This window comes from Tachypleus tridentatus, chromosome 13 (genome assembly GCF_004210375.1).
Source record: "Tachypleus tridentatus isolate NWPU-2018 chromosome 13, ASM421037v1, whole genome shotgun sequence".
Classification (NCBI taxonomy): domain Eukaryota; kingdom Metazoa; phylum Arthropoda; class Merostomata; order Xiphosura; family Limulidae; genus Tachypleus; species Tachypleus tridentatus.
The window spans coordinates 188,608,137-188,621,723 of record NC_134837.1 but is presented as its reverse complement, the minus strand read 5'-3'; the positions used below and the strand labels follow the sequence as shown (position 1 = coordinate 188,621,723).

Here is a 13,587-nt window from a genome sequence, read left to right as displayed (position 1 = left end):
CTACAAGAAACCCTTGTATGTGTTGGGTACCAGTAATTACGTGACTGTTTAAAATTTTCGTCAAACTACTCTTAAAGAAAATCATTGTGTGTTTTCTTATAGCAAAGCCACATCACTGAGGAGAATCGAACCGTTGATTTTAGAGTTATAAATCTGTAGTCTTACCGCTGTACTAGCGATGGATGAAAGAAAAATCATATAATAAGGAATTGTTTATTGTTACAAAAACATTAAGCATTTCCACTGTAGTCATCATAATTACACCTATGACTTTATATATATTATTATAAACTTTGCAAGCTCATTTAGTACAAAATACAAAATATATTTCTCTTTTTAAAAAGTTTTTATTTTAATTTTATATTTATACAAGTCCACGTAACAGTTCTGGTGATCATGATAAGGCCTGGCATGGCCAAGCGCGTAAGGCGTGCGACTCGTAATCCGCGGGTTCGCGCCCGCGTCGCGCTAAACATGCTCGCCCTCCCAGCCGTGGAACCAATTGTTCAGGTCCCACAAGTCATACAATGAGTGACACACTTGTGTTTTGTACCAGTGTATCTCATACAATGAGTGACACACTTTTAGGAGTAATTTCGCATATAAATGAAATTAGGTATCCCAATTTTCTCGAGAAAAACAAACATAATGAACGTTTTAGACGATGTTTAACTCTCTTTCTAAAATTATCAGTTTTGCCTGCTGAGGCCTCAACTAATGTATTTCCATCATGCTAAGAACTAAGCCGAATTTTTAAAAGCAAGAGAGAATTCTCAATAGTCGCGACACTCGAAATTCTTTTAAGTGGGATTAGGGTATATTAATCAACGAGACCTTTATTTTCCTTTTTAACAGCTATATTACTTGAAATACTAAGTATAGAGCGCGTGTATACCCGATTCAATGTTTTCACTCATCAGGAACTCTGCTTGCCTTCCCTTAAGTTGATATTCCTTCAAGCTCCATAACAGTAAATTAATCTATGAGATCTTTGGCTTGGTAACATATATCAATTGAAAAGGTTTGACCTCCTTAGGTCAAAACTGTTATTTCATCTCAAATCGGTCAAAAGATGACGGAGCTTTGAGCAAAAAGTTTGTAGTTTAAAAAAACCCAACTAAGAGCCATTCTATGAACCGCTATACCGCAGTTAAAAATATCTGATCATAAAATGTCTCATTGTTCAATAACCTTTTTAAATAAATTTTCAATACGTTTGTCGCCTTGAGACTCAGCGATCACTGCACTCCTGAAGAGATCCTGTAAAGATGTTTACGTTGCACTACAGATATGCTGGCTTAGCATCGTTCAAGGGGTAATGTTAGCTTTATTTACTGGAATTGTTGTCACCAACTTTCGAACGAAACGACATGATTTATGACACGTTTCCTTTCTACTGGATCGAAAAAACTGTATTCAAAAATTGCTGGCACCACTAAATTTTTTTATGAAGTTCTTTTATATGTATAGGTATTTAGTTATAATGTAAGCAAACTTGTTCTTCTAAAGTTGAGGCCCGGCATGGCCAGGTAGATAAGACACTCGACTCGTAATCTGAGGGTCGCGAGTTCGAATCCCAGTCACACCAAACATGTTCGCATTTTCAGCCGCGGAGGCGGTATAATGTGACAGTCAAGCCCACTATTCGTTGGTAAAAGAGTAGCCGAAGAGTTGGGGGTACGTGATGATGACTAGCTGCCTTTCTTCTAGTTTTACACTGCTAAATTAGGGACAACTAGCGCAGATAGCTCTCGTGTACCTATCCGCGAAACACAAACAAACACATTCAAAAGTCGAATGTTTTCTCAAGTACACCGTGTCACGTAGGAGCTCCGCAATGTTCATTTATATTAAAAAGTTTTCCAAAGCATTTACTACTTCCTGTTGATTTCAATTCCTTTTTCGTTTCTACTCATAACCATTACTACACTTTATACACTATTTTTAGTTTTGATTATAAAATAAATATAATGGCAGAATGTTTATGCATGCTGTAGAATTTTATCTTATCTCTTGCACTCAATATTTTCTAGTTATATTCCTACCTTCAATTCATTACGTGTCTGGTTTGGCGTGTTCGAGTTCAAGGCTGCTCTAGACAGCTCTTTCTGGCTGAATAGCTCGGCTTTTAGACGTTAAACATTTTGTTTTTATCGCTCATCACACAGAGTAGCCACATTTAGATTACATCTAGGAGTCGCTATATTTTACTTAATATGATGTGCAGTAGATGTGTCACACAGCTGCACATATTCTGTATTCTTTCATCTCAGTTCGATATAAGAATACGTCGCTGAGTTTCACCCACGAAGTCTCTCATTTTTAAAGATTCAGGAATAAACTTTATTTTTCGTCATGTTATAACATAATGTAGAAAATATTGCATAAAGTACTTTCGTGGTATTTTGTCTCTACGTTTTCTAGAGTATTATTAGATTTAAATATCAAATATCTCTAACCTTAACATATTTTTAAAATTAAAGTAATAAACCTCACCCTCGTGAACTAAGCAGTAAGTGTGAGGGGGTTTAACGCTAAAATATTAGTTTTTGATACCCCGGCTGGGCAGGACAAATAGCCTCTTGTTTAGTTTGGAGTTTAACAACAAACAAACATACGAGGGCTGTTCAAAAAATACGCGGACTGTTTCAATTGCGCGGCTCCAGTTGGCTCCAGGGAAATCCGCTTGGTGTCGCTGGGTTTGCACAGATCAGCTGATTACGACGCCATTTCCCGATTGCAGATATCTTCATTTGTGTATTAGCTACGCGGTTTTAAGTGAAGTGCGATTTTTTCGTTTGGCGGATTTCAGAATGAGTGACCTGAAGAAGCAACGACTTGCTGGGAAATTTTGTGTTAAACTTGGAAAATCTGCAACTGAAACTTTTGTTATGCTTAACACGGCTTACGGTGATGTTGCTATGAAGCGTACGGCATGTTTCAAGTGGCATGAACGTTTTAAGGATGGTCGACAGTCCATTGAAGATGATGAGCGTCCTGGACGTCCTTCCACGTCAACTGACGACCCACACGTCGACAAAATCAACACCCTGGTGCGAGCAAATCGACGTCTGACTGTCAGGGAGCTTGCTGAAGAGTGTGGGATATCAGTTAAATATCCTTGTTACGAGATTTTGACCGAAACATTGAAGATGCACCGCGTTGCTGCGAAATTCAGTCCTCAGAACTCGTGAGTTTTTGGCCAAACACTCGATCACTGTTCTTCCCCACCCCCCTTACTCACCTGACCTTGCTCCTTGCGATTTTTTCTTGTTCTTCAAACTCAAAAGACCCTTGAAAGGAAGAAGATTTGAGACGATTCCCGAGATTAAGGCAAATGCGACGAAGAAGCTGAAGGACATTACAAAAGAAGCGTAGCAGGACTGTTTCAACAAGTGGAAACACCGTTGGGATAAGTGTGTGCTTTGGGGAGGAGAGTACTTTGAAGGGGTCCCAGACCTGTAACTTCTAAATAAAGTACATTTTGTTTTATGACGTCATTCCGCGTATTTTTTAACAGACCTCGTATTCCTAATTTTATCATACCTTATTACCAATAATAATTTTTTTAAATCTCGGTATTTCTCAAAGTGTGGGGAAATTAATAAGGTGATCCTGGACATACATGAGTCTACCTGTGGTTCAAGGGCAACTCTCTTTACTTACAACACCAAAATCTGAGTTTCGATACTCGTCTTGGCGCAGCACAGATAGTCGAATTTGTAACTTTGTGCTAAATGACAAAACAAACAAACTACTTAAATAAATGATTTTGTAATATAACTTTATGTTTATAAATTTGTGTTGATTCCTAATCAACGTATTTATTAGAGTACCTGAAGAATATCATATCATCTTTATCCAATACGTTTATTGACACAACTGGATAGCTATTTTAATCAACTATTTTACATTTTATCGCCACTGAACTTTAACTTAATTATTAATTGAACAATTCAGAGTCAAATAAAGCAAATACTGTGTTGTCGTTAACATTATTCATTATTCAACGGCATTATTTGATGTCTGTTTCATGCTGACTGAACTTATTTATAGTTTAATTAGTAGCGGCCTCTGTTCCAGTTTAATGTAACTTAGTTGCTTATTCGATTTCGTACTAACAATGCAATCTGTAGATAATTATTAACAAAGCGTTTAGAAATGTATTTTTGCATTTTGCCATAGTGGGCCAAAAGTTATGAATATAAAACTAACCCATCAGTTTGTGTTTTTGTATACGAATAATTGCATGAAAACAAGCTTTCTTCAATTGGTTAAATATGATATTAAAATTCGTAAATTATTACATAATTAAACAACAACATTAGTTCAAAATAAAAGTGTAATAACTGGACTTTTTTCTTTAGAATAATCCGGGCGTATTCTAATTATTATTGTACCCGGATTATGAATCTAAAGATACATAGTTCATGTATCATTAACTCAAAAGTTCACTCCACACTTGAGGACCGTGATGCGCTTAAAAGTGGCAGAAAACTCGTACTTTTTAGTCGGATAAGAATAGTCCAAGAGTTCGTAGTGAATGCTGCTAGTTTGATTCCTTTCTTCTGGTCTATCAGTTTAAAACTAAGAACTGCTATGCGTAGATAGCCATTGAGTAACTTTGTGTGAAAATTCTAAACCAAATAAACATAATCTAATAAAAACTATAAAGAATTATCTTTATCTCATAAAAATTACTCGTTTAAATGGTTCCTGTTTGTTCCACAACGATTTTAGCTTTCATTTTTTCATAGTTTTATATTTCCTGAAAGTTAATATTAAGGTTTAACCTTTTGTTTTGAAGAAGCCGCTAGGGGTAATGGGTGACTTCAAGAACTAACCAACAAGTTGGAGATAGGACAAAAATTATGGTATCTTGTTTTAAATTTCGATTTTTATTATTTAAAGTGTTTTATCCTTTAAGTCCCCCGCTGGCACAGCGGTAAGTCTTCGGTTTTACAACGCTAAAATCAGAGGTTCGATTCTCCTCGGTAGACTAAGCAGATAGCCCAGTGTGGTTTCGGTATAAGAAAAATTCACCATATGCTAAAACTGGATGATCGACCACTAAACTTTCAGGTAAAGTATATTTAAGTAGTCATGTCGTTTGTTTCTGGGGGATTGTATAGTTAGTTCTTTGTGTATTTACTCTTATAATGGTTCCATAAGCTGTTTGGTTTTTTTCAGGATTACATAAAGAGCCCTTAGGCACACAACAATGAATTTTTTGTTTGTAAAATCTCCTAATGTTCTCATTTCTTTTCTGCACGTAGGAGTTTCAGACTTGAGACGTTAGTATGTAAGAATAGATAAACCGTTACGTAAGATTAAGTGTCTTATCAGAAGTTGTTATTTCAAAATAACTGAGGTTGTTTTCTAAATTCGTCCTTCTCGTTATTAAAATCATGTAAATTATTTAAAACGTCCAACCAAGAATATTTAATATTTAGTCCAACAGGTAGAAAAATTATAAAAGTAAATACCTTTAATATTGCAAAATAAGCATTTACAGGTATATTTAAAATATATAATACAATTAAATAACCCATATAAATTGAGCGTTTTGGAAAAATGAAGTGTTTTCTTGAGAAGTAAAATGGATAATTATTGAAAAATTTCATAATTTTAAATTTCATTAATCAAATTGATTTACTTTTGAGACTTCACATATATTTTCTGTATCTGTAATAGTTTGGTTTGTTTCGAATTTCGCGCAAAGCTACACGAGGACTATCTGCGCTAGCCGTTCCTAATTTAGCAGTGTAAGACCAGAGGAAAGGCAGATGGTTATCACCACCCACCGTCATCTCTTGGGCTACTCTTTTACCAACGAATGGTAGGATTGGCCATCACATTACAACGCCCCTACGGCTGAAATGGTGAGCATGTTTGGTGTGACGAGGATTCGAACCCGCGACCCTCGGATTACAAGTCTGGTGACTTAACCACCTGGCCATGCCGAGCCCTCTGAAATATTAAAACAAATACCGCACATGAAAATCCTCTAATTTTCAACTTATTCTGCTATAAATAATTTTTACATGCCGAATTCTTAAAGATCCGCTTTTATGAGACTAGAAAGTAATTTTTACTTTCTGGTTTTTTTCGAAGAACGTATGTATTATATCATTCACGTCTACGCTTTCTTACAGTCTTCTGGTTGTACGTTTCGCGTGTTTTGGATGTTTCATAAAGCTGCTTGAGAACTATCTGTACTAGCCGTTCCTAATTTAGCAGTGGGAGACTAGAGGAAAGGGAGCTAGTCAACATCACTCACCGCTAACTATTAGGCTAATGCTTTATCAACGAATAGTGAAATTGGCCTTCATATTATAACCTCCCCCACGGCTGAAGGGGTAAGCATTTTCGGTGACAGGGATTCGAAACCCGACTCATGGATTGGGAGTCGAGCTCCACAAACCACCAAGCTATGAGGTTGTAAAACAATGATTTCATCTTTAGTTCTCAAAACAAAGGCTTTTTTTTTTCTTAAAAGATTTGTAACTTAATTTCACAACAAATTTTCAAACAAATGTCACCATTGTTTTGATTTTTCTAGAAATGTTATAAAAACTATTATACTTTGTTATTCGGGATGTTATAGCTTCAAGAAAGCCAGTTACCCGCACTGAACAACATTCACAACAACCTAAAGTCGAGTGCTTAAGAGATCAATTACTTGAAATGCCATGCTCGATTTAACGTCTTGAAATATAATCATGTTTCCTTATAGCTTGCTAAACAAATCTATTGGAAACTTACGCTCATAACTTAATGTTTTCCCACAAATTGTAAAGATAAATTAAGGAAAAAGAGAATTTTTCTAATTATACTTCAGAGTATTAACCAATTATCCAAAAAGTAACAAGTAAACCAAATCCATTACCAGTTCTTTGAGGAATTTATTTTTTGATATGAAATTTGTGGTGTTACTTGTCAATAATTATTAAACTTCTTCGGTGCGAAATTATTTCAAAATGATTTTGAGAAAGTTAACACTCAGTTAATATCTGTACTTATCATTAAGTGTGGCGTAAAGAAATAACTTTTCCAAAGACATCAATTCAACAACGTGAATCTTTATCCTGTTGATTTGGTTTCACTCCCCTTCAGTTTAGTTTTCTCAGGAAGGCCTGGATTTGCTGACAACAGACTAAAATATAGCTTTGAAGAGAATGGGAGAACATAGCGAAAAGAATGATAAGGAATGTCTTTAGAGTTGACGGAAGTCCAATACGTTAGGTGATTTGTGAACACATTGAGAAACGGGGCCAAACCTGTAATGCTTCGTCATCACTGTCTCTGATCTAACCAATCCAGGCACCCGGTTTATGTGTATCAGTGCGTTCGCTGAACTTAAGAGGTATCTCACTGCTTGGTTGAGCTTCAGCTCCATTGCTTCTACATAGATTTAATGCACCAGTGTTTGAAATCACAGAAAGATTAATTGCAACACCAAAGATCAAGTTAATGGAAACAAATAATTTGAAAGGAAATCATAAGACGAAAAATAACATGTTTTTCACCACGCTAAATGCAGAATATGAGAACTGGAATTTTTATAAAGCTACCTCTGAAATCACAGTTATATTTAAAACAACATTTTTTCTTATCCAATGTTAAACGTTCTTTGTGGCCTTTAACAGTTAAATTTAAATGGAATCTATAATGCTCTAAGCAATTTAAAATAAATTAAAATTATAAAAATCTTCTCGAAATCTAAAACAATAATATAAAAACTAAAAAATGCTCTTTTTTAGATTTCTTTCATTCTCAATAAGAAACCGTTTAAAACGTCGTTCTCTACATTTGTGTTTCTACAACAACAGTAGCCGTCCATTCAACTATATTTCATTATCTGTCTAAATAATCTATCAAAGATCTAATGCCTTTTTTCTATTTTTCTTATTTCTTTGTCATTAGCGATTAGTTAAAGATATGATAATTCATTTTTTACAAGATGAATGCTTTACCAACTGAACTAAAGGTTCAATTTATTATCTACCGCCAGCAAGGCATTTTTTGATAACTTAAATTTCAACAAATTTAAACTTTCCATAAAAATTTAACACAACTAATTTGGTCATCCCTAGATGAAATAGAGCAAATTAAAAATAAGTCATACAGTAATTAATTTCTACAGCAGATGAATAGTAACAAAACTAAAGACGTAAAGAAAATAAAAAGAGTTGTGGTTTACTGTAACATGCCGATAAGTTGTTGTTAATTTATTATTAAGTGAATAAAAATAGAATAGCTAAAAGAAATGAAATACAAGAAATCTTGTCAGTAAAACTTCTGACTTCGTTTAATAACCGTGAAAAATGTCATTTTGGGAAGGAAATGAAGCTTTGCTAAGAGCTTGCTTATTACACTTTTAGTTACTGAATACAAGCACAATACAATCCTAATGAGCAACATTCAGTGAAAAGTTGCTTCTGAGAAGAAATCTAGTTTACATGGAACAATCATGGCCTTATGGTTGCCTATTGAGGAACTGGATTTCATATATTCACATTAAAGATGCATGTTATGTATGTATATATATATACATATATGCGCATCAACGTCTTACCAGTCATGAGGTTCTAACATATCGTGCTCTCGGAAGGGAATTTATAATAGTTTAAATCTGTATTTTAACTAGTCAGTGATCTCATGCCTTTCGCAACTGTTTTATTTTTAGGTTTTTTTATTTTCTCATTTTAATAAGTTTCCGCTTTTGTTTTTATTATTCAAGGAAATTTTAGTTGTTCCCAACAAAAACAAAAAATACTCTTTTTATTTCAGGTTTTAAATGTCACTGAAGAAGATTTTCTAGGAGCCATGGGAGTCAGTTTTGTTTCCTTTGTTGGCCAATACGGTTACGACCAGGTCTTGTCAGTTTTGGGTCGCCATATGAGAGATTTCTTGAATGGCTTAGACAATCTTCATGAATATCTGAAATTCAGCTATCCACAAATGAATGCCCCTTCATTTTTTTGTGAAAACGAAACCTCTCATGGTTTGACTCTTCATTATCGAAGCTCTCGGCAAGGCTACTTATGGTATACCATTGGCCAGATAAAAGAGGTTGGTCGCCATTTCTATGACACAGATGTTCACGTTGAAGTGCTCAGAGAAGAGAAATCGGCGAGTAGTGTGCATGTTATAATGCGTCTTACCTTTGATAACACCGCTTTTCAGACAGAGTATCAACAGCGAACTGTGGCAGACCGGTTCATGATTCCCGTTAAAGCCTGTTTGTTTCTTGAAATCTTTCCATTTTCAATAGTTTTCGACAAGAAACTTCTGATTAAAAGTATAGGAAACAGCCTTCAAAATGTCATGCCGAGCTTGATAGGCCAAACATTACCGGACGTTTTTGATCTAACACGGCCAGTGATAGAGTTTTCATGGAAGTCGGTAAGTTTTAATTTCTATCCCTAAATTGAACTTTCACAAATAGTTTAGTTAAATCTCGAAAAATGTCTAAGGCTCTCAGCTGTTTCCTTTTACGATAAATATTAAGCCATACGGTCTCAAATGTTTCTCATTTAATTGTTGGTTTAGACACTCATTATGTAAAGACTGGTTATTCTGTTTTATATATTGTGGTTACAAATACCAAAATAGCATAATGTTTGTGTTGTATTTCGCATGAAGCTACACGAGGTCTATCTGCGCTAGGCGTCCCTAATTTAGCAGGGAAAACTAGAGGAAAGGCAGCTAGTCATCACCACCCACCGCCAACTCTTGGGGTACTCTTTTACCAACGAATAGTGGGATTGACCGTCTCATTATAACGCCCTCACAGCTGAAAGGGCGAGCATGTTTAGTGCGACGGGGATTCGAACTCGCGACCCTCAGATTACGAGTCGAACGCCCTAACCATGTGGCCATGCCCGACCGGTAGCATAATGTAAATACAAACAGATAAAATCTAAAGTGTTTCAGTGTAAACCTGTTTATTGTTAGTTGTTTACGTATCATTTAATACATTTTAGTCTGCTTTTTTGCTTCAGTGTTTGTTTTAAGTGCAAAACTACACAATGGACTATCTCTGTTGTGTTCACGACAAAGATCGAACCCTGTAATTTAATTATATAAGCTTTCAAATTTACCACTGAGCCATCTGAGAGCTTATTTTAGTGACCTATACGATGTCAGAAAAACACGTAGATTCAAGATGTCTTGATGCAAATTCATAAAACATTGTAATTCGAGCGCTTTCGAATGTGCCCTCTCTTTTTTAAGGGCACATTGACCATTAAAATTTAATTTTTGCCATTTATTATATCTTCTAATAAACCATGTGAGAAAAACAAATAATTCGTTACATCTTGTTCATCTTTTCGGGAGTTGAGATAAATTAACAGTGGCAATGTTTTGAAATTGGATTTTGCTTTAGGCAACGTGTTCAATTACTGTAAGTAATTAGATTACATTTAGCAGAAAAAGAAATTACATCAAAAAGATCGTGTTTAATGCACAATGAAAATTAACTGCATCACACTGTAGTATCAGTAGGCCTGCGTTGAAACAAAAATACAGCATTAATGTGCGAAAGTATGTTCAATATCCCAATGGTGACGACGGTATTAATATGATTTCAGTAGCAAATACTCAAACTTTTAACACTTAATATGCTTTTATGTGGTTATGTTTTAACTGATCATTGTTCATGGATGTGTCCAGGTTAGAAATACTAAATTTTGTATGTGTGTGTGTGTGTAGTGTGAACTGTTCGTTGTACTTAAGGTTGTCAAATGCTCGTTATAATGTTAAGGTGTTTCATGGATTTATGAGAGCAACTCCAAATACAATTCTATAATACTAAAATGTTTGATTCTACCTTTGTTCCAAAAATATTTTTCTACTCTCCACCGTTCAGACAAGTAGTGTGGTTACTATTTGGCTTTCTCATTTTGCATATAACCTCATACAGCCTTATTAATATTTATACTAGGATTTCATCCTCGCACGTCATGGTTATGCGTTTTCCGTTGTCTCTTTTCTGTTTGGCCACATGCACCTCAAGCCAAGGATCACTTCCTTGGTGGAAGATGAATCACTGCTGAATAGGACATTCTTGAGAGAACAAGTAATGGATAAGAATTTGCTTGCACCTGTCAGTAGTCAGGATACCCTCAGATTTGTGCAGATCTTCAACAGCAATGATGAGATGCAGCCCATAACTGTATTAGCCTTCTTGCAATCTGCCCTATAGATGTAGTATGGTAACTGCAACACCGTTCTTCTCTCTACTTTTAAATAAATTGTTGATTGTTGTTGCTAAAACTCTAAATTTAATTCATCTGTACAGAGCACCTTCCTCCATCTTTATTCCTCACATTGCTTGAGGTCTGGTACCGTTTCAGTCTGTTATCTCTTCTGAAAAGTTATTTTTTAACATCTTCATGACCCACTATGGTCAAATCATGCATCTTACTGTTTTGAAGGTAGCATTCACACTTGTACATACAGCTAAGGTATTGACAATATCTCCACTAAATCTGTTGTGTGGCATAAACTGAATTATTTGTTTTCACTATTTAAAGAGTAAGGCTCATACCTAGACTACTTGTATAATCAACTTACTGATTTTATGTACCTTTTTCAAGAATTCCATAAAGCTTCTCCTGGAACATAAAATTCCACCTCAGTTTGTTACATAGAATAAACTTCATAAATCAAAAGCTCTGATTTCTACATATTTATCCCACATATTTTTATATTGCTATCCGTAAGTACACTCATTGCATACTGCGCGAATAGTATGACTGTCTGTTCTATTAAAAACATTATATTGACTGATAGGATGACAGCCATTCACAATACTGGCTACCAACAAGTGACTGTGCTCTGTTGTAGTTCATTTTAGTCCTAAATCCAATAATATCTACATTTTATATTAATTGTATTAATTTTTCCCATAATTATTTGCAATACAATATATACCCGTTTGCTCTCAAATTGGAAGGTAAACATATAATTTTTATCGTAACAAAAAATGTGCACACTAGTGTGAGACTATACAATACAGTGATCAACATAATATATATGTACATTTTATTTGTGTGGTTTTACAAATATAAAGAAAAAAACAGACACATCTCAGAACGGCTGAGACACATATTTATTGTTTGTTTTTGAATTTCGCACAAAGCTACTCGAGGGCTATCTGCGCTAGCCGTCCCTAATTTAGCAGTGTAGGACTAGAGGGAAGGCAGCTAGTCATCACCACCCACCGCCAACTCTTGAGCTACTCTTTCAGCAACGAGTAGTTAGATTGACCATGCCGGGTCCGCGCACATTTATTTCAAGTGAGTTTTTCATCATCAAGAATTAACTATTCAAGCGTGAATAATTAACGTTATATGTTCACAAGTTTTGATTATTCAAGCTCACTGTATTAAAACTATACTCTTCAAAAAAAAAGAAACGCAAAAGGCAAAATTTGAGACATATTGTTAACAAGTTTATTCCGGGTAGTTCTGTATGACATGTTTGAAACTTTGCACATTCACTGCTGAACATCCAAAGTCTGCAAAGGCGAAGTCCACGCTCACCAGTTGACGTTTAATGTCACTCAACGTCAATAACGAGTATGCCCCCCGTGAGCATCAATAACTGCTTGGCATCTCCTGCCCATGGAAGCGATGAGATGACGAATCACATCCTGTGGAATGGCTGTCCACTCAGCCTGCAAAGCTGCTGCAAGCTGAGGTAGAGTCTGCGGTTGAGGTTGTAGCCGTCGCAGACGTCGGTCCAACTCGTCCCAAAGATGTTCGATGGGGTTTAAATCTGTTGATCTGGAGGGCCAGGGAAGAACTTTGATGTTGTAGTGTCTCAAGAAGACAGTGGTGAGTCAGGTTGTGTGAGGACGGGCGTTGTCATGTTGAAAAACGTCGTTGACTTTCACCATGATGGGTTGCACATGGGGCCTAAGAATCTCGTCGACGGTTGCGTACGGTCTGATCGGAAATCCTACGCAGCCCTGGTATGGTTGAAGCAGTAGATGTCGCAGTGGTGGTCCTATCCCGAAGGTGACGTAACCGGATATAGCGATCTTGTGCGGGCGTGGTCACACGAGATCTGCCAGATCGTGGACGGTCACGAGTTGATCCATGTTGTTGGTGACGATTCCATAGCCTTGTGATGGTGCTTGGGTGGACATTCACAGCTCTGGCAACATCTGATCGAGATTCGCCTGCTTCCAAACGACCAATGGCGTTGTTGCGTTGTGCTTCAGTCAGTCTTGGCGTAACTGTATTGCGTGTCGGTGGCTTAACACTGAGCTATGGAAACCGAGAACCCGTCACTTTTATAGGGATTTTGCAAATGTTGCACTTGCAGAACATGCAGATCTCTCAAACAAATTTATTGGACACGAATGCGTTTTGGCGAAAAATCCTCCGTTTTCCTCCGTTTTCAAAGTGCACAACTTTTGTTGTCATTTTGGTCTGACAATCAGTGCCTTAACACGTGTAACATCACATACTCTGAGCTTGTAACGTTATTACATATATTTCGCTTTAAAATAACAAAAATATCCCTTTTGCATTTATTTTTTTGAAAAGTATATATTTAAAACAAGAAATA

General features: G+C 36.0%; 1 protein-coding gene across 1 annotated transcript in view; it reads left to right on the top strand.

Moving 5' to 3' along the window:
* LOC143240726 (soluble guanylate cyclase 88E-like) overlaps positions 1-13,587 on the top strand; it is a 50,586-nt gene that overhangs the window by 1,906 nt on the left and 35,093 nt on the right. Inside the window, exon 2 of the mRNA XM_076483656.1 lies at positions 8,794-9,408. Within this exon, the coding sequence (XP_076339771.1) occupies positions 8,794-9,408 (615 nt within the window). The remainder of the gene's footprint in view (positions 1-8,793; positions 9,409-13,587) is intronic.